Source organism: Ruditapes philippinarum, unplaced genomic scaffold (assembly GCF_026571515.1).
Source record: "Ruditapes philippinarum isolate M1 unplaced genomic scaffold, ASM2657151v2 ctg706_1_1_1_1, whole genome shotgun sequence".
Taxonomy (NCBI): Eukaryota; Metazoa; Mollusca; class Bivalvia; order Venerida; family Veneridae; genus Ruditapes; species Ruditapes philippinarum.
The window spans coordinates 197,651-223,116 of record NW_026854344.1 but is presented as its reverse complement, the minus strand read 5'-3'; the positions used below and the strand labels follow the sequence as shown (position 1 = coordinate 223,116).

Below are 25,466 nucleotides of genomic sequence, written 5' to 3'. Positions count from 1 at the left end.
ATTCGGGCACTCGAGGATTGACGGAAAAGACCGACAAGTTGCGAGGCATATTGCGATGACATTAACGATAACATAACGAGAGCAGAAACGTCTTTCCATAGATATCCGACTAATTGGTGACGTTGATTGGACTCTATTAATAGAATTTATTTATAGATATCAAAAGGAATTTCGGATTTTAAATAAATATATTAAACTTACAATTTTCTTTTTTAAATATACTGTGCGAAATGTACACATGTTATGGACATCAAATAGTATTGCAATTTGAATGATCAATGTGACAGAAGACTCAATTACCACTGGGAGTATTTTTGCTATATCCGAAAATTCCTTTCGCTTTCTAAATTTATCATCATACAAAAAAGACAAGTCGGGTGTGATTCTCCACTAGAAAGAGGTCAGCTGTTTGGAAATACACCATCGTCGAATATTAATCGGGATTATTTATATAACCATAAAAAGAAAACACGTCGTTATAAATTAGGTTATTGGAGCTTTCTTTTTGAATTTGCTTTGTGACAAAATTCAAATGACGGAATACAAGCTCGTCGTTGTCGGAGGTGAGTGAAAACAAGTGCTCCAATTTGTCGAAATTTTGTGGCGAAATGACATAAATCTGTAGTTTTTCTGCTAAATATAAAAGGTTAAAGTCCTTAACATAAAAATTTAACACGTTTATCGTTAAAAATAAAACAGCATGAACATGCATAATCAATTTTCCAATTTAGCGTGTAATTATAATTCGGATAGTAAAATATTCGGATACTGTTTCAAAAATTCCTCTAGTCTTTTTATTTAGCAATGAACAATGATACGGAAAAATGATGACAACAATATGACAAGATGCCATGCGTTTATTTGTTACAGTTTTTACAATAAGTGAATAGGTAGTAAATGGTTTGACCAAAAATGAAACCCCTCCCCCTCCCCATTGAGTTTGACTGCCTGATATGGTAAAGGGTCAACTCGGGCCCCAATTCGGCACCGGTCAACTCGGCTCACTTTAAATTAACAAATTAAATGTACTCACTTTTTATGATTACATGCATATTATCAATGCAAGCTGTTTTAAATAAAAAATAAGATATATCAAGTGTATTATTATATAAATTATGATTGTACATTGTACTTCTGCCGAATTAAAGTATAGATAGAAGAAATTTGATGGGAGCAGGACCGTGAATCGTTGGTGTATGACAGGGAGGAGATGAAAATGAGCTGTATGGACTGTGCTGATTTTTACGGCGAAAAAATGAAAACCTAAATGTGTCTTAGAAACACAAACACAAGTTTTCCTTTGATTTTGATTAATTTTATTCGGTTTAACAGATTTCGTTTCGTTCCAACAGATTTTCATGGTTTGTCAGACCGAATGTCTGACACTTTTTTTTTTTTAACTTTCGGGAAGTCTGGGTAATTATAATAATAGCAGTCCTTTATTTTTTTTAATGTCTTTCTTTACCAAATATCGATGGCTCAGCGCAATACTGGTCTAAGTGACATTTTTACCAAAAATCACTTTTTTACATATTTTAATAATGTAAGGTCAAATACACATTCTGTGAAAAGTTTAGGGTAATTTATGCTTTTTTTGCCTTTTTTATTTACATTTAAAATAAAAGACTATCTCAGGTAGATCAATTCCGTCAGTGCAATATAGGTCTAACTTGAGTTGGTCTCTTATTGCGATGTCAAATATATCACATTTCCTCAAAAATGCTTGAGTTAGACCTTAAATGTTTCACTTCCAGGTACAGAATTATATGCATATCCCATTGAAATGTGTTATAAAGAATGTGAGAATTCATGAAAACACTAGAAATTATTTGCCTCCATCAGTGCTTTGTATTAATCGCAAAATATTAGCCAATTGCATATCATGTACAAGTAACCTTGAAAAAAATTAATAATAATTTAGTGTCACAAACATTTATTTTGTCTTTGAAGTCATTACATCATACTCATACTGTATTATTTGATAACATAAAGTGCAGTTGAAACTATCATTTTTGTACAATTTAGTAAAAGACAGTGTATATTTCTCTTGCACACATTTAAAAAATGGAAAATAACACGTGTTACACTAGTGGATTCATAACCTCTGATCCCCTCAAAATATTCTTTTGTTTAGTTTGACCTTTGTTTAATCATATGCTGAGATTTCCTAATTCTTAGTTTTACACTTTGTTTCATATTTATAATTATCTGTTCTGCGTAAGATCATGTAAGGGGATAGACTGTACATTGTTTCACTGCCAAATCAAACTTAGTAGCACAATGAACAATTTCAGGGTTTTTTTGGGGGCGTTCTTGGGTTTTTATTTTCAAATAATGTATCTACTACTGTATCACTCTCTTTAATCAAGTAAAGTTATAAGTAAACTTTACACTATGAACTCCAGCAGTACAATGGCAACATAGCGTCAACATGTGCAAATCACACTCTTCACAATACTTATATTATGCTGTGTTCTCACCGCCAATCAGATCAACTCCATCAAGCACGATCAAGCGATCGGGTACCAGTCTAGCTCGGTCTGCATGCGTGATTGGGAGTGGTCGGAGCGGTCTAGCTTGGTCTGCATGGCTCGGGCTTCCTACCCGAATTTTTTGACATGTAGCGATCGTGTAGATAAGCGGTCAAGAAGCAATCGTATAGTGATCGAGTAGAAGATCTAGTGATCGAGAATAAATCGTGTAACAATCTAGTTTGGTCGGGTATACATCAGGTATACATGATATTACCCGATCTGTAGACGATCATCTCGACTTCTACTCGAGCATTTTCCGATCGCAACTCGACCTCTGTCTGATCTATTGTCCAGAATAACTAGACTGCTACCCGACTGCTACATGATCACACACGATCGCTTCCCGATAGTTATTCGACCATACACGAGTTCACATGACCTAGATAATATATAGATGTAAACTTATTAGCTGTTACAAATTGGAAGAAAGAGCAACTTCCAAATTCTCGATTACGATCAATGCGATCTGGTCGGATGGAAATCTGGCAATGATTGAGCAGAGGTCCAGCTTGGTGGGGCTTCATCGGGGAATTAATGTGATCGGGTTGATCGAGTTGATCTGATCTGCAGTGAGAACATACAAGCATTATTGATACAATATCTTTCTGTCTGATGTGATATGTGCAGAAAAAAATCAAAATATATATTATAATGACCTTTTCAGTTCTTGTATTCTGACAATTTTTTACATCACACAGCTCCATTGAATATTCGAGAGTGCAATTGTCAAAACTCTTTGACTTTTGTGGCAGAAACAGCTATAAGTTGATAAAAATGTTTCATTTTAGATCTAAAAGACATTAATTTTACCTATCAAATTTAATGAAATTAAAAATGTAATTCACTATCAACTGCTTTTGGTATCAGTGTCAATGACAAAATTCAAATCCATTGTAATTGTAATTAGTGCCAATCTAAGGTGTGTACATGGTGCTTCAGGTGTGCGCCTTTTCATATCTGAATGAGTAAGTGGTTGCAAGTGTTTAAAGCACATCTAACTTTACAAAAATGATTCTGAATTATATCATGTGATAACAATACTTTGTTCTATGAATACCTGATAGTGGGTTGTACTGCCCTACTTTTTTCTCTAAAATATGTTTGACAACCTCTTGTTATTTGGTCAAAATTTAGAGGTAAAATGACTTTGATATATAAAATGAAACACTTTTCTTAAGATATGCACAGTTTTCAGCAAAACATGTCATAAAATTTGCACATTTCACGTTCAAAATATACTCTAAACAGTTGAGAAAGTAAATACAAAATATTTAATAAAAGCATGGTCTAACAGCGGCTTTCATTTTTGAAAATATTTGATATTTATAAATGATTATATCATCAGAAAAGAGGACCACATACATTAAATTCATTAAGATTTAGCGCATAACAGTAATATCGGAATCACAGCATTTAAGCACCAATGGTGGTAATGGTGTGCATTGAGAAAATAAAATGTGTCTTCTTTGTACAAATGTGAGTTATACAAAATGTACATTAATCCCTGTTTTCAAACTTTGATGATATCATAATATATACCTGGATTGTCAGTCATCATTGTTCATGACTACTGTTCATAACACTATATGAATCAAAACTGTTTGCATTTTGTTTAGAATTCAAATTTATTGCACAGAAAATCTGCAAAAGATCTTAAGTAAATCTGAATGTCAAACAAATTGAAAAAGAAGAATTATAGAAGTGTACTTTCATCTAAAGTCAGCTAGCATGATATATTTATAGAAAAATATTAAAGGATTTAGTCTTTGTAAAGTTCTTCTACAGACTTGCAAAATATTTTAAACAATGTTTAAATTAACAAAACAATTTTGTTCAAATTTATATCAGAATATTTAACATAAAACAGGTCTAACTCAAATATTTGTACCACTTTTACCAAATTGCAAGAGGGAATTTGAGTCTAACTCAAGTTAGTCTTGTATTGCGCTCAGAATTTCAGTGCAATAAAGGTCTAACTCTTAAATTCACAATTTGTAACACTTTAATAAAAAATTATATAAATGGCATTATTTCTTATTATAATTAATGTTAACATAGCAAAAAAATATTTTCTAATATAAGTATATTTGAATAAAATCAGTTTTTTGTCTCTCCTGAACATTTTCAAAAATAGCAGTTAGACCAGTATTGCGCTGAGCCATCGATATGTAATAATAATTTAAGAAAACATCTTTCAACGTTTGTGAATAAGTCCATATATATAAGTTACTTATCTGGTTCCAACAATAAAGGGTAATGAAATAACCAATATATTAATAAATTGAATAGTGGGGCGAGTTGACCCGTGCTGAGTTGGAATAGGGCTGAGCTGACTCCGGGCCATGACGTTTTAGGGCCGAGCTGACCCTGATTCACCTGGATGAGTAATGATTTGCCACAAAAAGTTGCCACAGTAAATTAATAATTGGCCAGAGTGAGATTTAATTAATAATTGCAAAAAGACATGTGTTCATGGAACACACAAGAACACTAGTCAAAATATATTGACGTGCCAAAGCTAGATTCTGATTTTTGTTTTGGGTCAGAATCTTGCTTCTACGTCGTAGTGAGGAGAATAAAAACTGATATTGCCCATACACAAAATAGGCTTAATAGCAAAATATCTCATTGCGTAGTACAATTAGTTGGGTTAACAAGAACCCATACGATATATGATACATTAATTTTGTTGATTAAAAAATGCAAGTATTTCTAAAACAATTGTCACACATTTAATTTTAACTAGCCTAACATATCCATGTATTATTTTTTGAATTTTAATTTTAACAGTTGTGATGAATCGTTTTTTAACTATGGTGAATCGTTACATTACTTACTGCCTAAAATGGTAGTCACCAAGATATCCTGTGAGCCAGTATATCCAGTGTAGTGCCTTGTAAATGGTTCAATGTTGAGGCCACATTCAAACTTTGGACATATAAAATGGAATGATTATGATTGTACGGAAGCTAAAAGCTGCCAACTTCATGAAAGCATTTTATTATGATATGGCCATTGAAAAGATATTATAAGAACAATTAATTTAATTGATAAAATTTTTATAAATTTATATTTTATCTAATTTAAGTTATTGTGTATTTTCAGCTGGTGGTGTTGGCAAGAGTGCACTTACTATACAGCTTATACAAAACCAGTAAGTATTGTTTAATTTAGTAAATTAACACTTACCCTGATTGGGTGTATATTGCCCGAACTCAGTGGAGCGCTTTGGTTATTACAACATGCAGTAACAACACACACTCATGTCTCCACTAAACAGGAATCCTCATTTCAAGGTCGGTCCCGAATTTTCCTTTATATTTTCATTGTGTAAGATGTAAGGCCCCCACAATTACACGTTTAAACAGATTCGTTTCGATTTTCATTCATAAACGTTACCGATATTGTTTACCATTTAATGGAAATGACCATACAATTTCTTAATCATTGTCCGTCATCATGGATTTTATCAATTCTAGTGGTTTATTCCAAAGTAAACAAACGGAAAATAGGTGTTTACAACCCTCCACACAGCATTACGGTGCAAAATTGCTCGTGACATAAAACATTTTTGGTAAAAAAGGGGGTTACAATGCAAAAAATGTGTGCTGACTCAATCGTGATGAGCCCTGCACATTCTTTATTTGTACATGTATAAAAAATAGAAAGAAAGACATCATTTGGCGACTCAAATACATGGTGTGTATAGTACATAGAGGTACCACCGTTTAAACGGTATCGTTTCGGTTCTTAGCAATCGTGTAAACGTTTACAAAAAATTGTAAACGTGGGAGCCTTAGTAAGATGACTAAGGTCCTCATGAAACTGGAAACTCAATATTCGGGATACCGGACAGAAAAATAAAACGGGAATAATTTGTCACATTCTATGATGTTTTTCCTAGCCAAACTGGACATCAATGTATGTCAAATGTATCTGTGCATGATTACAATGTCATTTGTGAGCAGTAATTTCAGACTGTACCTCCTTTTAAATTGCACCTTTAAAAAATAGAAGAATAACGCTTTTTACATGTAAGTAATTCAAATAAAGACTGTGTGGCAATTTCTTTCGTGAAAAGAAGGATTAATCAATGTTTGTTGCAGAAAAAATACACTTTAATGTTAAGCAATAGCATTTTGGTTTTTATTTAAGACATCATTATTTAGATAAGATAAGAGAGTATCTATTTATATCTCATTTAAATCATAACAAAATTACTATCATTGCAGACTTTCCAGGCATTGAAAATTATTTTCAGAGTCACTTAGCTACTAAATCCACTGTGCAGGCAACATTTTTACTACTCTTCCTGCATCAAATTCTCTTAAATTCCGCTCGTAATAGCGAGCGGACAAGTGTTTTTTCTTTAAATGTTATAATTATGTTGTTTTGTTTTACTTTTTAACTGGTCATGAATAAAATTTGTTATCAGCTAAAAGTAAGGATTTAATAACAAGATGTACAAGTAAGCAGTGAACCAGCATCCTCGCTAATCCGAAAATTTTGTCCAGTCCTGACTATGTCCGGTTTGGTTTGGAGCGTTTTTATTGTTTTATGATTTTTCTTGAAATTCTTTGGAAACTTTTTGATTTTGATTTTATAGACAGGTTAGACTGTATATGTATGTATGTAATATGATATCCAGTTATCCTGATTGCTTGTCTTCAATTTCACATGAGGGTAAATCTACCAATGATATATGTATAATTATGTATGTATAATTTCAAGACAATTAATGTACTTGTAATGTAAACAGAAGACTTGATTATAGTATTAACTGAAGAAATTAAGAACATGAAATTATTTGAATATATATTACTAACACAAGTTCCAGAACAAGATATTCCTACATGTATAATTATTAACCGTTTTCATTTGACATGTACACTGCATGAAATATGACCATAATTCTAAATGATAAAATGGAGTAAACTATTTTAACAATTTGCAATATTTGAATGAATACTTTCCTAGCTTATGTCCCAGGAGTATAATTACTATGCAGAAAATAAGAGAAAAACATCATGGGAAGTTAAACCCCATCACGGGCATGGTTAGTTCAGCCATGCAATTAGCAATAGTTTTAAGTAGGCGATAGATGTGCGGTGTCACTAACACCACACCATACATATTTTTAGATGACTAGACCTATTTTTTCCCTGTGAACAGCTGCATGCAGTAGGTGGTTAAGATTTTTATTTTAGTTCTATATTTTCTGTACTTTCAGCTTTGTGGAAGAATATGATCCAACTATTGGTGAGTATAATTCTGATATAATTCCTCAAAGGCACATTACGCCTCCGAAATGAAAAAAATATTTTTTTGTAGAATAGGCAAACGTATGTTTTATGTTTTATAATGTTGTAATAATGGATAAATTTAGAACATTTAAGATGCTTATCATCTAAGCAGAATAGCATTGAATGTTATATGTAAATAAATTGTGATAATGAATCAAAATGTAAATAAAGTGGTATTTTGACTTCTGTACCAAATATTACAGTAAATCTCAGACTCTTTAAGTGTACTAACTGCTAAAATGCAAAAGAAGCAAAAGATGGCTCTGGTACATTTATATGCCCAATGAAAACTATAACAGGACACCAAAAATAAAAAATGTGTGTGAAAAATAACAATGATTTTTTTATTTTTTTTTTGCTAAATCGGCCTTTAACATAAATGTAGTAATGTCCAACTGTTATATGCGTACATGGATCTTCATTATGGCAGTAATTGGTTAATTTATCCTTATTAAGTCTCGTTAGTATTATGGTGAATAGGTTAATTATAAGTATTGATATGAAGATACAAAGATAACAGAATGCTGAAATTTTGTTATCAAGTTAGACCATGTTAGGGTTCAACCATGGCACCCTAAGAAGCTGCCAGATTATGACACTCATCTTTCCACTGTACACTATTACACTGAAGGCATAATATTTAACAGATATTCTCCCGAGATTAATTGTACCAATCTGTATAATATTTGAATGATATTCTCTCTTTTGTTTAAGTAAATGGGCTGTATTAGTGAGTGGCTACAATGTATACTTAATATTTGTGGAAATAAATATATGTGCATACATAATTACTGTTGTAAAATCTGCAAGTTTCCAAACAGTAAAACTTATATTATACAGTGCTTGTATAGAAAAAACAATTATTGAGACCTTTAGATGAAAAGAGTATAATTCCTGCTTCGTTAGAAGTTATAACTTGCTGGTTTGATAGAGTTGCCCTGCTTTGTGGTGTTATAGATTTGCCCTGCTTTATGATGTAATGGATTTGCCCTGCTTTGTAATATAATGGATTTGCCCTGCTTTATGATGTAATTGATTTGCCCTGCTTTGTGGTGTAATAGATTTACCCTGCTTTGTGGTGTAATAGATTTACCCTGCTTTGTGATGTAATGGATTATCCCTGCTTTGTGATGTTATAGATTTGCCCTGCTTTGTGAAGTAATGGTTGGATTTGCCCTGCTTTGTGGTGTAACATATTGGCCTGCTTTGTGGTGTAATGAATTTGCCTTGCTATGTGATATAATAGTGGATTTGCCCTGCTCTGTGATGTTATGGATTTGCCCTGTTTTGTGAAGTAATGGTTGGATTTGCCAGGTGCTTTGTGATGTAATATATTTGCCCTGCTTTGTGATGTAATGAATTTGCCCTGCTTTTTGATAAATGGATTTGCCCTGCTTTGTGATATAATGGATTTGCCCTGTTTTGTTGGGTAATAGATTTTGCCATGCTTTGTGTTGTAATTGCTTTGTCCTGCTTTGTTGTGACAGTCCATTTTGAAGTTTACAGAATTTCTGTATCAAAATATAAATAAAATGAGCTTCCATCAGTAAAAAAAGCTAGGTCAACCTACACAGTATGTGCAGTCTGGTCTGACCCTTGACTACAGTTCAAAGGTTAAAATCTTTTTCCATGCCAGCAGGTTATGGTTTAAATGCTGGTTTATATATATAACAGATTCATAAGTTAAAAAATATGTAAATGAGATTTCTTCCCCTCTGGTTGAAAGTTTATCTCAGTTGATCTCATTCATTTTTTTCTTGTGCAGATTTCTTTATAAATGTATTAAACATTTATTTTTATATATGAGTGATATTAAGCCTGTGGTATAATTATGCAAATCTCAGGCTATGTATTTTTCTGTAGTTGAAGAAATATATAATGATAATAAGTATATTCATATATATTTTACTGTTCAGGCACAGTATAAAGCTCTTACTGGTTCATTTACATGTACATGTATGTCGCTTTTGAAGGATACTGTATTTAGCTTACTGATTCTAAATTGATAAGCATTGAGCTGGTTTGATCACCAGACATCTGTTATTCTTTCTTATCCAACAGTTTCTCTAAACATTACTGAGATTACATCTTTGTCCCAACCAAAAATCACAGGAACTATTTTTAGACAGTCTTACAAAATAAAGTTTTATTGAAAAAAATCCTGTGTGACTCATAAGTAGCCAAAGTAGGTTATTAAAAATATACATGTACATAAATTTCTAAGGCCAAAACTTTGGTACATGTACATTGTATTTTTGTTGTACGTACATGACTTACAAGTAGCTTTATCAAATGCGGTAAATAAGTTCAGTGTATTTTAAAAGTGACCTTTTCAAGTTAAGTAATGTTGACTTGAATTGGCAAAACTCTTCTTGAATTGTATATATGGGGCCTCAAAATCATTGTTATGGAGTCAACCTAGTCTTCTGGAAGTTATTACTTTTGTCCATTACTGAGGTGAGCAATAAAGGGCCATCATAGGTCTGTTGTTATAATATTGTTACAGTTGGGAATTTTGATAATTGAATATTTCAATGACATGACATTGTACGTCATTGAAAGAAATTTGTTTTTATATTACTAATCTCTTTTTTTAGTACTTCAGTAATCATTTTTCTTTGAAATATATCCTGTTGAAGGTCTTGAAAACCGGTAGATCCTACAATAAACCAGTCACAAACCATCCTGATGTTTGATATGTGTTCTCTCCTCTTGATTTACTTGTTAATTTTACTATTATAAAAAAATGATAGGAAGCTTACTTGTTCTTGAAATAGATAAATGATTAGGTTTTTAAAATAGAAACTGTCAAGTATATTTTGTTGTTGACATGAAAGAGGTGATGAGAGCATTTTCTTGGAATTTTCAAAACTTGTACATTTTCTGTGTTTCCAGATAGATTTAATGATAGATTTAAGTTCCTGTTCCAGTTCCAGACTATGATGTAAAATATGACATGCAAATTATATATGTTTGTTTTGTTGTCACGTTGACATTGGAAAGGTCATTTATAAAGTAACTTTTCGGCTTTACTGATGGTGGAAAGTCCTTGAGCGCCCCTCCATGCATTATTTCAGGCACACAGGGTTACCTGAGTGGAACGGCTGAACCATCAATGTTTTCGGTAAGGTGGCTGGATGAGCTTCCTTACATGAAAGAATCTCTAAAGTCCTTTGCACGATTCAAACCACAGTGTTGATGGGCAAGTGGTTTAAAGTCAACAACCTTAACCACTCAGTCACAGACACCTCTTTACGAGAAATGTACATTGTATATTTTTCACTTTACATATAAAATTATATGTAATATCAGTAGTAACCATCTACATGTAGTATCACATAAAAACATTTTATAGGTACTGTATCTTTTATCAGTCTTGAGAGTTTCTATAAGATGCCTCCAGGATAATTTTCTGTAGATAAAAATGAAGTGTTAGAATTTTTATGGAATTTTACATAATGATAATAATTATATTAAATATTTTAGCGGAATGTATTCTTTGATAAAGAAGATAACTAATGTGTGCGTATGATTCACTCACAGTGCCGGTGCAAATTGATGTTATTGTATGAATAGGGAAACAGGAAATCAATTCTGAGACCTGTTACAGCCATGTGGTAGAATGAAAGAATCTGGTGTGATATTGTCTCCACACCTCTTTGTGCAATGATTTTGATATGCTAATATTAAATTATACAAGTATGCTGGGTAGGTTGCCTGGACTACTGATTAACAGAGATTTTCTGATATCACCCTCCTGATGTTCATTGTATATTTCAATGAGGTCATCAGACATGATTTGTCTGTTTACTGAATACCTGTGGTTGTTTATGGAATTTAATTTTCTAAATTCAAGCTAGGTTTACTGAATTTCTGAGTCTTTGTAACTGAATTTTTGGGTCTATGTGCAGGTTGTCTAAATTGAATTTCTATGGTACTGTCATGAATTGTAAATGTGCAAGCTGTGTTTTCTACTAAATTGCTATGTCTAGAGATTTGATATTTGGCATGTATATGAAAATGTCGCATCATTTTTTGATCTTCAAATGTTACAGCTGAGCTAGAACTTAGTCCAGTGGTCATTGTCTGTCATTCCAAATGCAGAAGTCATTAGTTGGTTGTTTTATTAGAAATTAGTAAATTATTGGTTAATTGTTAACCCGGAAAACCAATAAGATAGATTGACCGCCAAGATAAGACAAACTGTTGAACGTGGCATAAAGAACGGGCAAACAAAAAATCATTATTTGAACAAGAAAATTTAATAACATATAATTTGACACGATTTGAAGAAATTGTTACATGTAATAAGGTTATTTTGTTTTTTTTCACAAGAGTTAACAAATATCCCCTTATGTTCTAAGGTTAATCAGTACAAATAACTTTGATGTTTGTCAGATACTTAGCTCATATATACATGTAAATACAATGTAAGTCTTGTTCCACTTAATCCAAAAATTGTTTATCTATATATACTCAGTGCTCTTAACCTACAATGTATTTATTTTATAAGAATGAGTGAAAATATAGTTACATCTAGTTTTAGTGTTTACATTTATATATGTCTGAGTACCACTGAATACTTGATCTATTAATATTAACCCTTAACATGAATTTCTTAAATGGACATTTCCAGCTTCCCTTTTTATCAGAACTATCCATTATCAATTTAAGGTGTATTTGACAAGATAAAAATGTAAAGTTAGTCAGCTGACAGTATAAAACCTGGTTTGTGCATGCTGGCCTGGCGCTAGGCTTATCCGTTTTGGTTCCAGCCTGGTTAAGGCTCAGAAATGATGTAGACATGTAGAGGTGTATTTTGTTACAAAGTTGAACTGTAAAACATGCTGGGTTGATCTTATCAAGGGAGAGAACTAGAGACTAAAAGTTGTGAAATATTGTGGACAGTAATTGGGAAAATTTGATAGTATTAGACAGCGGTTAGGGCATTTGACAAGTTTAATGTACGATTAATTATATGGAGATAGTAGGGCACTTTCTTAAACATGCTATTATAACAATGGACAGTTTAGTATCACAATATCTGTAAATCAATTACTGTAATTGTGTTGATAAGTTTTGTGTGAGAGTATTATGGTCAGACTTGCCAATACAAGGAAAAATATACCATGATATATGAAGATATTTTACTAAATATCACCATATTTTATACCAATATCCTGCATGGGGATAGTAAAGGTTTATAAAAAAACACACAACAATTGTAAGAAAGATTCAGGACTGCATTTTATAACAAGAAGAAAGTTGTTAGTAGTATTAAAGAGAAATAATGTTATGTATCATGTTTGACTAGAATTGTAACTTTTCTACTAAAAAATGAAAGACAGTTTAAACTGTATTAGCTAGTGGTCACCATTTTATAGCATGACCCTGTCTTTAAGTGTTCATTTGAAGTCTGAAAAAATAAGACTTACATATTATGTGCCCTGTGTATAACACCGGAGCTGAGCTTAAATCTTCTTTCCTATTTCATATGCATGCAGCTCCATGTGACCTAAACTGTCTATGCGCCATAAAACCAAACAAACAAACCCTGTGTATAATATTACCTTTTGTATAACACTTAAAAGTCTGTCAGCTGCCAATATAATGCATATTTTGGTCTTCAAATTGACTGTAAAAGACAGGTTACTACAATTGCTCACTTGTCTTAATTAAAGTCCACACTCTTGGATGTCACCAGTAGTTGCTTTTGAAAACTTAATTTAGTTGCAGTCTATGCTTTGTTGGGAAAAAATTCTAGAAATTTGTTATATTTATGATTTAGTTGTAGAGTTCATAACTCATAACCAAATATACGTGATAATTGTATCGAGAAAATACAACAGTGTTCCTCGGTGATACAGTAACGAGTTGGTACCATGGTTACAGTTATACCAAACATATTAGTCTTTACTAATTGTTGTTTACTGGTGGCTGGTATGATTGAGTTATATTGCCTTACATGTTTGATGAACATTGAGTTTAGACAAGGAAGTATTAAGATAAAATTAACTTCTTAGTTCGACTTTTCGAAGAATAGGGAGAGCTACATGTATTGTCAAGGCTTCCCTTAGTGAAACTCCTTAATTTTGGTATACTACTCCTTAAATGTAATGCATTTCCTTCTTAATATTCTTTATGATAATGTACCTATATATTATAACAGTTCCAAATGTTATTCCCTGACACGTCATGGTAACAGTTTAAACTGTTCCACAAACACCCATGAAATAACTGTATACTGTCAACCTTTTGATACATTACATTGACAACAATTAAGTTTCACCTTTAAATATTTAAAATATTCTATATATTTACAGAGGATTCATACAGAAAGCAGGTTGTGATAGATGGCGAGACATGTTTACTGGATATACTTGATACGGCCGGTCAGGAGGAATATAGGTCAGTATATAACTTCTAACATATCATAATATTATCATAGAAAGGTATCAAACATATCACAATATTGTCATAATTAAGAAATAACATCGGCCTGAGAGGTGTATATCGGCTATTTAACACCGGTTTGGAGTTTTGATGCGTAGGAATTGACCACGAAGGCCGTAGGCCTGAGTGGTTAATTTTGTCGCATCAAAACAACAAAACCGGTGTTAAATAGCCGATATACACCTCTCCGGCCGATGTTATTTCGATTCTAACATGATAAAATAGGGAAAATTACCTATGTTATTTTTCAAGCGGAAATAACTTCCGGTGCCGATTTTTGTATAATGCTGTTCGATTTTCGCACCCTACTGTTGCAAAGATATAGAAATTATCAAACAAAAGAAATAATAAGAAAAAAAAACGTTATTTTATCAAGTTTTTCAACAATAAAAACTTACGTTGAATTGTGCTTAGGTCAGTGCCCCATTTATCATTCTTGTATGTGTGAAATAACGTCAGCTTGTTTATGAATGAGTTGTTTACTTAGGATGACGTCATTACGCTGCTTATGGATTGGCCCCGTTTTGTCAAAATATTTATTAACTGATATGGATCTAATATGGGGCGTTAGTGTATGTGAGATATAATTTCGGTATTGTTTGAAAAGAAAACATCATACGAACTGAAAATATAAATAAAAATGCTTTTTATTGTTGCTTTAAAATACTTTGTAAACTATGTGAAAACATAACAGCGCATATACAAGTAGTCCCTAACCGGTGTTTATTGGCAGTTTAACACCAGTTTTTTTCCTTCTTTGTCTATAGTGACAAAATCACGTGAGTGTTAGAATAAGATATCAAACATATCACAATATTGTCATAGATTAAGAAAGGTATCAAACACATCAAAATATTGTCATAGAAAGGTACATTTTGTATCAAACATATCAAAATATTGTCATAGAAAGGTATCAAACATATCAAAATATTGTCATAGAAAGGTATCAAACATATCAAAATATTGTCATAGAAAGGTATCAAACACATCAAAATATTGTCATAGAAAGGTATCAAACATATCAAAATATTGTCATAGAAAGGTATCAAACACATTACAATATTGTCATAGAAAGGTATCAAACATATCACAATATTGTCATAGAAAGGTATCAAACATATCAAAATATTGTCATAGAAAGGTATCAAACATATCACAATATTGTCATAGATGGGTATCAAATGTTTTACAATATTGTCTTAGAAAGTTACCGGTATCAAACTTACGATACTGTTATAGAAATGTGTCAAACATATCACAAAATACGGTCACAGATACTGGTATGTCACAAACTTATAGTATTGTGTCAAACATATCACAATATCAGCACAGAAATGTCACAAACATCAAATATTATTACAAAGCAAATATCCAATATTGTCATTGAAATGTATCAAACATATCACAAAGTATTGTCACAGAAATGTCACAAGATGAGAAATATATCCAACAATGTTGTCACAGATGAATGATATATGAAACAATTGTCACAATATTGTCACAGACACGCAGTTATGTTTGAAATATTTCAGAAATAGAAGGAAAAAACATTTGCTATGCGGCTGTAGTACTGCAGTTCCATGCTGTATAATATATACATTTTACACATCTTATTTTCAGTGCTATGAGAGATCAGTACATGAGGACAGGGGAAGGCTTTTTGTGTGTATTTGCTGTAAATAATGCAAAGTCTTTTGAAGATATAAATCAATATAGGGAACAGGTAAGATAATTTTGTTTGGTTATTTTGTCAGATTTAAAGGCGCACATACACTGTAAAAGTCATAGGGTTGAATTTCCAGTTTAACTGGTTGAGGAAGACCTTAGGTGCCCCTCTATGCATTCTTTAAGTCACAACATGGCACCTGAGTGGAACCACTGACCTTCTGTAAGTTAGCTGGATAGCTTCCTCACATGAAATCCAATGTCCCAAAAAAGATTTAAATCCACACTGGCACAGCATTGAGGGGTAAGTGATTTGAAGCTGGCAACCTGTACCATAGTATAATAATTCATATCTTTACATTGAAATGGTTTCAGGATCTAAACAACTTGAATCTTTGTTATCTCACCTGATTAAAAAAAAAATCTGAGTGTTTAAGAAACCTTTTCAGGGCAATTTGTCATTTTTGCGTGACAGCTCTTGTTCTATTTTTATATGCTTCTAACATATAGGAATTGAACTGGTTGTCAGACAGTGACTTTTGTATGGTAAATTGATTTCTTCAAGTTGGATTAAGATGTATCTAGGTTGTATGTGTGCTTATGCTGATGTTAACAATAGATTTTAAAAATACAGTCTTTAAAAATCATCTTCTCTTAAACTGTGAAGCCTAAAGGTTAGATATTTGGTGTGTAGCATCTTGTAAGGAAATTCTCCCTTTTCCTTTTAAACTATGTTTTGTAAATCTTTTCTCCCTAACCACAATGCCTGGAGTTTAGGCTATTTGATGTTCTGCGCTGCAATTGAAAAAATAGAATATTGATCATTGAGTCATCTTGTATTGTGTGATTTTACTGTAAATGTTTTATGAGAGTGAGCATTTGTAACAAGCATATTTTTGAGAAAAATTGGCACTCATTGTTTTATTTAAAGATTTTAAAGTTTGTTGGATGATTATAGATCTATAGTCAAACCACTCTTACGACTGCATGCAAGAATAATCACATGTTAACATGTTTGGTATGAAAATTTTTTTCAGATTAAAAGGGTAAAAGATGCAGATGAAGTTCCTATGGTTTGTAAGTATAACATGATATCTTATATATATATTCCTACAGCATCATTATATTTCTGGCCTTATTTTGTTATTGTTAACAGAAATGATAATAAGATTTCATTGAATATTGTTTTGTTTAAATACATATATTTGTGTTTGACAAGAAAGTTTGTATATTTAAAGTTAAAGTTGTTTAAAACTAAGGTAGGAATGGTTTGGTTGGTGTTATAAAATCCTATTTATCAACATTTTGACTGGCTTCACAAAGTTAATCATTTTTTCATCGACTTTTGTACAAGGTAAGTTAGGAATCAGTAAAAGAGATTGATTAAAAACTTGTTTTCACTTTCAGACTAAAAAACAATGTGTCAAAACAGAACTTAACATAAAAGAGATTGATTAAAAACTTGTTTCACTGTCAAACAAGAATAAATGTGTCGGAACTGAACGAAACACTAGTTGTACAATATTGAAACAATTTCACAGAAATGAACTTTAATGTAATTTAATGTCTGATGATTTTAGGTTAACTATAGTTATATTCTTGCATAAAAACTATGCACGCATGTGAACAAATAATAAACATGCATCATACATTATTATATATTTTTATTAATGCGCATAATTCAGTACACAATGTAAATATAGCTGACTGCAGTATGCCATGTTAATTTCATTATGAAAACAAAACTATCAAATGATGTAACTTCAAATGGCGTATTATAATCATTGTAAAACTAGACCGGTATCTTTATACAAAAGAAAATCAATGAAATACAAAATAACCGACTCAGACATACACTTTTATGCAATAGTAGTGCAAGTGCATCTTTGTTGTGTTATAACATCTGTAGAAGCCCGCAGCATTATTAAATTCCTTGACCTGCGGGCTCAGGCTTTAAAAATAACCCCTCTTTCTTCTGCTGATACTCAGTCACGAAAAAAAAAAAGGTGCGTTTATCCTCTATTATTGTCTTATTTTGTAGTGGTAGGAAACAAAGTAGATTTACAGAGTCGGAATGTAGAACAAAAGCAGGCGAAACAAGTAGCGGAAAGTTATAATATACCTTATGTAGAAACTTCAGCTAAAACTAGACAAGGGGTTGATGATGGCTTCTATACACTCGTCAGAGAAATTAGAAAATTTGTAAGTATTATAGTTTATATTACGCAGATAAGATGCATATGTGCATATCTTATTAAAGAGAAATGGCTAAATATGCATCACCTTTTAAAGTTAACGACTTAAAATATGAATACAAATTTGTATAGTAACAATTTTGTAATGTAAATACAGAAATGATAAAATTGCAATTTCATCTATTAACATCATCTATAAATTCTCACACATGTCAGCATGCTAAGTGGGAAGTCAATGATGAGGTAACTATGGTGACCATTTGATTCACACCCAGCAATTGGTCATCAACACTGTTTACAGTGTGTGAATTAAACGGTCACACTGCCAGTACCTGATGTAAATAAAAGCATTGCCTTTATTTCATAATAGATAGTTTCACAGAATTTTATAGATAGTTTCACAGAATTTTTTTAAAAATCTTTCCAACAACAACAAAAAAGCACTAAAAAAACTTGATTGCATGTTTTACTCAGGTGCCCGTTTATGGCTGAAATAATGCACGGAATGGTGCCTAAGGTCCTCCTACACTTGTAAAGCTAAAAGTTGCCATATGACTTGCACTGTGTTGGTGTGATGTAAAACCTAACAAAAAACAATCCCTTGTATTTATAATGCATATGTCAGTATGAATTTTCTAAATAAAGGTCAAACATGATGATTTGGCATTATCTGTATTGTAAAGATTTGATTTGTTTATCCATTACAGAAAGACAAGAAAGGAAATAAGAAGAAGAAGCCTAAGAGAGGGTGTGCAGTATTGTAATTATCTTTTTACCTTTATATAGTTACTCATTTCTGTGTATTATCTCCGGTATACCCATCATTATACTTGTTTAAATACAACAACAACAACAGTAACGACAACACATATACAACAACTAAGAACTAGATGAAGTTATAAAGGAATAAATGAGACGATTTAAGTTATGCGAGTCAGGTTTGTGAAGAGTTTCGTTATCGAAGTGTTATCATTCTATTTTGCGCCAACGTATAAATTCGTACATCTCATGACCTTTAACCTTTGTAATAACACGATGTTTGTTTTCACGTGCTAGAACTCGTTTCTCATCACTTTTTGTTTGAATATTATGCAAGGTTACAGCTTATATTAAGTTTTTTTTATGTATTGACATGGATTGTTGAATTTGAACATTTCATTTTTAACATTTTTTTTTTTAAATAAAAATAAAATGGAAATTGTATCACCTTTAAGGACCTTTTGTCTATTTTTCATAAGTTATAGATTTGTTTTTCTATTTATGGTTATTTTAGAGACTCGTACTTTGTGTTACAAATATGATTCGATATTGTAACAGAAAGACGGGACCTTATGCAGTTAGAATATATTGATAGAGATTTTTCAAACAAGATCGGTTTCTCATCTTTTAAAGCCGCACATCTCCAGATTCATGCTAATTTTTTATGAAAATTTTGAAAATGTAGTAAAATGTATTATAAAGTAAAATATTGTGAGGTGAACAATAAAGCTAATTTACACATTGCAAATGGCAATGTAAATTTTGATGAAAATTATCCACATAAATTACCAAAAAGAGGTCAAAATATGCAAAAAAATCCCTAAGCACCTTATTGTGTTAGTAACGCAGTAGAAAAATAGTGATGTTGAAAAATACTGCAAAATGGGTCATTTTTCGCACATGACATGGAAATTATTATTTTTAACTTGAATATTTTTACTTGTTTTTAAAAATCTTAATACAATTTTCTCAAGTTTGATTTTCTTGAAATAATTTGGCTCATCTGGAGGCATGCAGCTTTAACTTCTGACACAGAAAGTACATTTAAGTAAATTTTTCAACTTGAATTGATTATATTTACAGAAAATACCTGGTGACAATAAAGACTATATTTATTTTGTTCAAATGTTGTTTTTTTTACAATCTAAACAGCTATAGGTGTATTTTTAAGCCCCTCAGTGCCAAGTATATTTGGACATTTTCCTGTATTACTACTATTATATTAAGGTTTTTTTACCCAGATGGCGTCTTATTGTCAAATTGGTCATAATAGCAGATGTCATGAAAACAAGATGGTTTGGTTGTAAGATGAGTATCTACTGTAGTTTATTATTGTCCCTATTTATTTAGAGGTCCTAAATGTAATATGAAATTTTTAACATTTTTGATGAAATGGAGTTTGTATGAGATTACATTCTCTTAATTTAATCGAGTACCAAGTAGAAACATATATGAAATATTGTTATATGTAGAGATTAAAGTAAGTTTATACTGTGACAGGTGGATGGGTATTTTTTTTGGTCTTAATTTCATACACTAAACATCTATATAATGTATGTCTACACTATAGTGCTGTATTGACTACATTAAAGTGCTGTATTATCTACACTATAGTGCTGTATTGTCTACACTATAGTGCTGTAATGTCTACACTATAGTGTTGTATTGTCTACACTATAGTGCTGTAATGTCTACACCACAGTGCTGTAATATCTACACTATAGTGCTGTAATGACTACTTTACAGTGCTGTAATGTCTACACCACAGTGCTGTAATGTCTACACTATAGTGCTGTATTGACTACATTAAAGTGCTGTATTGTCTACACTATAGTGCTGTATTGTTTACACTATAGTGCTGTATTGTCTACACTATAGTGCTGTATTGTCTACACTATAGTGCTGTATTGTCTAAACTATAGTGCTGTAATGTCTACACTATAGTGCTGTAATGTCTACACTAGAGTGCTGTAATGACTACATTAAAGTGCTGTAATGTCTACACCACAGTGCTGTTATGTCTACACTAGAGTGCTGTAATGTCGACACTACAGTGCTGTAATGTCTACACTACAGTGCTGTAATGTCAACACTATAGTGCTGTAATGTCTACACTTTAGTGAATTATCATATTTTAACATTGTACATGTATATTGTAGTCAACTATTTTCTGTCATTTTTTTTTAAACAAAAATATTTTTGGACATATTGTATTAAGTACATTAAAGTATGTATTTTCTGTTTTATATATACATTTACACATTTTTCTAGCATTATAATAGTAAAATGTGTTCATTGGTTTTTCATATTTTTAGCTATTGGATGTTGTAAATACCTTAATATGTCAATAATTGTCACCATGTTGAAAGTAATGTGGTGGCAGATTGTTGTTTTTTTTTGTTATTTTTATAGATGAAATTGTTTTCTTTTTTGCTCAATTTGCAAAAGCGTTTCTTTTTAAGCGGGATGTCTCAATGTGTGAACAAGGAAATAAATTGGTTTTCTTTGTGTTTGAAGAAAACATTACGCTGTCTTGACCAGACGTGATAATAGTATCATTCAAATAAAGATCTTAATAGTATAAAATAAAGATTTTAATAGTATAAAATAAAGCTCTTATAAGTATAAAATAAAAATCTAATAGTATCATATACATGCACATTTTGTACAAAAGTTAAAAGAAATCTATTTTGGTAGTGGGAGGGGCAAAAATTGATGGGCATGTTCTAGTGTTTAGGTCCTGCCCATCTGTTGGTTCTTTTTATCGAATATAATGATGTTAGTTGGAATTCTGTTCAAAATCTTGAATCCTATGTTTTTGTCGTTGACTTTGTTAACTGGAACACTTTGATGACTGCAAACTTTGTTAATGGAATACTTAAAGAGAACACTTAAAGAGAACACTGGGTTGTTTGGAATCATAATCTGATTGTACAAAAGCTCACACATGTTTGTGTCAGTGATGAGTAAATTTTTCTAAGACTTAAACTCTTTGGTATCATATTTAAGTAACTGTATGTTCTTTTTTTTTTTGCTGTCAAGTTGAGCTGAATAGGCTTTATACATGTATTTCCAAAGATTGGCAATTATAATTACAATGGTGATTTGCCCATAATTAAAGTAATTTTGACTTTTACCTGTACACTGAACATTTTTGCTCAGATGAGCATAAAGTCACTTTTAAGTATTTGGAAGGATTCACATGCTACATATGAATATTATCTTCTACATTAGTAATATGTCTGTGAATAATATGTCAAAGATTTTGTTTGTTAGAATTAAATAAGAAAAAAAAATTAAAATGCCAGGACACATTCCCCTTTAATTTTTATAAAAGATGAATGATTATTGTGTCAGGATGTTTACAGGTATTTCACATGTTAACAAAAGGGAAAAGATTTAAGAACTTATCGTATATTCTCTAATTAACTCCCCCTTTGGATGTTCAATTTTCCTTAAAAGGGGAGGGGGCGGGAATTAAGGTTAAAATTGTCGAATGAATTTTTCTTGCTGTTTTTGTTTTATTTTCCGCTAGATTATATATTTGTATATACTAAAAGAACCAGCTGTGTTAGAAATCTGTGCATTCTTTCTGGGATTTATAATAAACAGCTATTGTCTTAGGAACTTTGTTTTTATACTCCTTAGTGGAAAAAAAAGGAAGGGGGCATTTATTAAGGTAGTCCTGAGCATTCATTAGAGAATATACGGTAGTGATGTGAAGCAGTTGCTGGAATATGTCATGTACGGTCTTGTGGTTTTACTATATAATATTGTTGTTGTCAAGGGGTTTTGTAGACATATGAAATATTGTGTACACTGTTATATGTGAATTATTGTTTACACTGTTATATTAACAAGCTTTCTTTCTTAGTTCATGAACTATTTCTTACATTATTCTAACAATAAAGTACATTAACTTCCTATGTTAAGGTCAACACCATTTCTGTTATCTCACAGACACAAAGTCTTGTCACATATTTATTAAGAAAGCAAACAATTTGATATTTTAAACATTAAAGGAAATTTAACGTTTCTGCCATGTTTCGTCAACATAGAAATTGACTGAATACTTGGATTATTAAAAATATAGCGTATTAAATTAGCACTGTGAAAAACATTTTTGGTAAAGAATCATGGCCACCTGTTGATTTATTTGAGCTTTTTATTCTGTGAAGCATATTTTACCGTTGTTTTAGAGGTTTGGTAATATTAAGCTTAATCCTGTTAAATTTTGTAGTCTTTTTTCAATAACTGTTCATTGTGATAATGTACCATGTAGTGATTATAGTATTTAAATTTTGCTTTCAAAGAGTCTCAAAAGCTGGACACATTTAGTTATAGTAGGAACTCATTTGATTGGAATGGGATTTAAGTATTTTAAACTTTAGATGTACATTAAAATGATTATTTGTCATTTTGCTCACTGAACACTATGACCAAATTATTAATAGTTTTACCTGTTATTGTATTAGTACTGTTACATCGATTTCATGCATTTGAGAGGACAATTGAGCCGTGTCACAACAAAACCAACATAATGGGTTTGCGACCAGCATGGATCCAGACCAGCCTGCGCATCCGCGCAGTCTGATCAGGATCCATGCTGTTCGCTATCAGTTTCTCTACTTGTTATAGAGTTTGTAAGCGAACAGCATGGATCCTGATCAGACTGTGCGGATGCACAGGCTGGTCTGGATCCATGCTGGTCGCAAACCCATTATGTTGGTTTTGTCATGACGCGGCACAATTAAGTATTCAAAAGCAGTTAATTTGCTTTTAGTTGCATGTTTTAATTTTTAGTAGATTAAATGTTTATATATAGAAGGTTTTGATATAAATTAATGAAATTCAGTGCTATAATAAGTTGACCAGGTTTTTACGGAGATTTGAGACAGGATATTGGTTTAATAGGCTAGAAAGTTGAAACTTTACCTCTTGTAAGGTTCTTTGTCAGTTGTCGATTACAATAGCCACAATTATGTCAGTTATTATTGACATTTGATCAATAGGCCACCATTATGTCAGTTATTGTTTACATGTGATCAATTTCCACTATTATGTGAGTTGTTTACATGTGATCATTAGCCACAATTATGTTAGTTGTTTATATGTGAAATATAGCCACAATTATGTCAGTTATGCAAATGGACAGAAATGAATTTGAATTTATTCTAAATTTATGTTTCTTGGAATTTATATTGTTTTCTTTATATAAGTTTAGTTATACATATAGAACACCCAATAGTTTTCCTATATTAATTAAAGTAAACATTATTCCTATCTCAAGACGTGTATTTTGTTAGTTATATAATTAAACACTGAATAAAATAGAAAAGAAAAAAGAAAGCGCACCCATAGTATTTAAGGGAGGGCTTTTTCAGTCAAGATGAAATTTGTGAATTTTGACATGTTGACATTGCAATTTTGTTTATATACATGTATTTGTATATATTTGTCTTTCTTCAGATTTTTTTTAAGACATGCATTATTTTGTATAAAAATTAAGGAATTGAAAAAAATACTATGAATGTGAAGACAAAAAAGTCTAAGTACATGTGTATTAATTTTTAAAAAATTTTTGATTATTAATGTAACTTGAAGTTTGTTGTTTTGATATGAGAAGTACATAATAAGGAAATACCAACCATAGACACTCCATTAATATCAGCATTGAGGTATTTATGTTTTTTGCTACTCGCGTGTATTCAGAATTATGTATTGTATAATCTTTCTCTAACAATAATTTACATACAGCTTCAACTTGTTTACACCAGAAATTGTAGCTTTAATTTTATATTAGTAAAATTACAATTAGGTTTTGAAGTTGAAATGCAGAATTTTTTTATTTGCCCCCCCAACCCCACGAGAGGGGACAGGCATTTTGATTTGTCTGTCCAGCTGTCTGTCTGTAAAAACAGTTGAATGTGGGGGATGTATATACATGTACTGTAGACATATTTCTAGTTGGTTCTTATTTTTGTACAATGAAAGTTAACTTTGATCAAGTGTTGCTATAATTTTTTTTGTAACATTTGTTCATGTTTGTGGAAATTTGCAGGTTGTATATATATCACTATAGAGGAGAATCTGTTTCCAGCTACCGTTTCTATATTCTCGAGTACAATATTGTTTTTATCGTACATCAATGCATAACATAAAAAGAGAGAGAAAAAATTGTTTCATTTCTTAACAATATTTCAAGTTGGGTATCCTTGCGTTTCCCATTTGCACCATGTAGCATAAATTTTTAAGACTTAAAGGAGCTTCACTAAGGTCTTAAAGCCTAAAAACTTAAAATATTAATTTTTAACATAAAATTTTTACCAGTATATACTAAAATGATCACACAAAGAGATAAATTTTGTCACAGAATTATGAAACTAGTTGAAGTTGTTTGTAAATATTGTTTGTCTTTAAATTGCCTTTTAGTATATAAACATGCACTTTGAATAGTGGCTAAACTTTGTATGGTAACAGTTTTTGTATTCTTGCACATTTCCAGTGTTTAATGAAGTCATCCCAATTTTTGGATAATTAAAGCTATTTAAAACTAA

The 25,466-nt window shown here is 31.4% G+C and overlaps 1 protein-coding gene across 1 annotated transcript; it reads left to right on the top strand.

Moving 5' to 3' along the window:
- Positions 1 to 344: 344 nt before the first annotated feature.
- On the top strand, positions 345 to 25,466 carry LOC132739882 (GTPase HRas). The gene is made up of 8 exons (XM_060727702.1): positions 345 to 563; positions 5,640 to 5,688; positions 7,765 to 7,793; positions 14,161 to 14,245; positions 15,911 to 16,013; positions 16,993 to 17,032; positions 17,997 to 18,157; positions 18,858 to 25,466. Exons 1-8 carry the CDS (start codon positions 533 to 535, stop codon positions 18,912 to 18,914), a joined length of 555 nt encoding a protein of 184 aa, XP_060583685.1. The 5' UTR covers positions 345 to 532; the 3' UTR covers positions 18,915 to 25,466.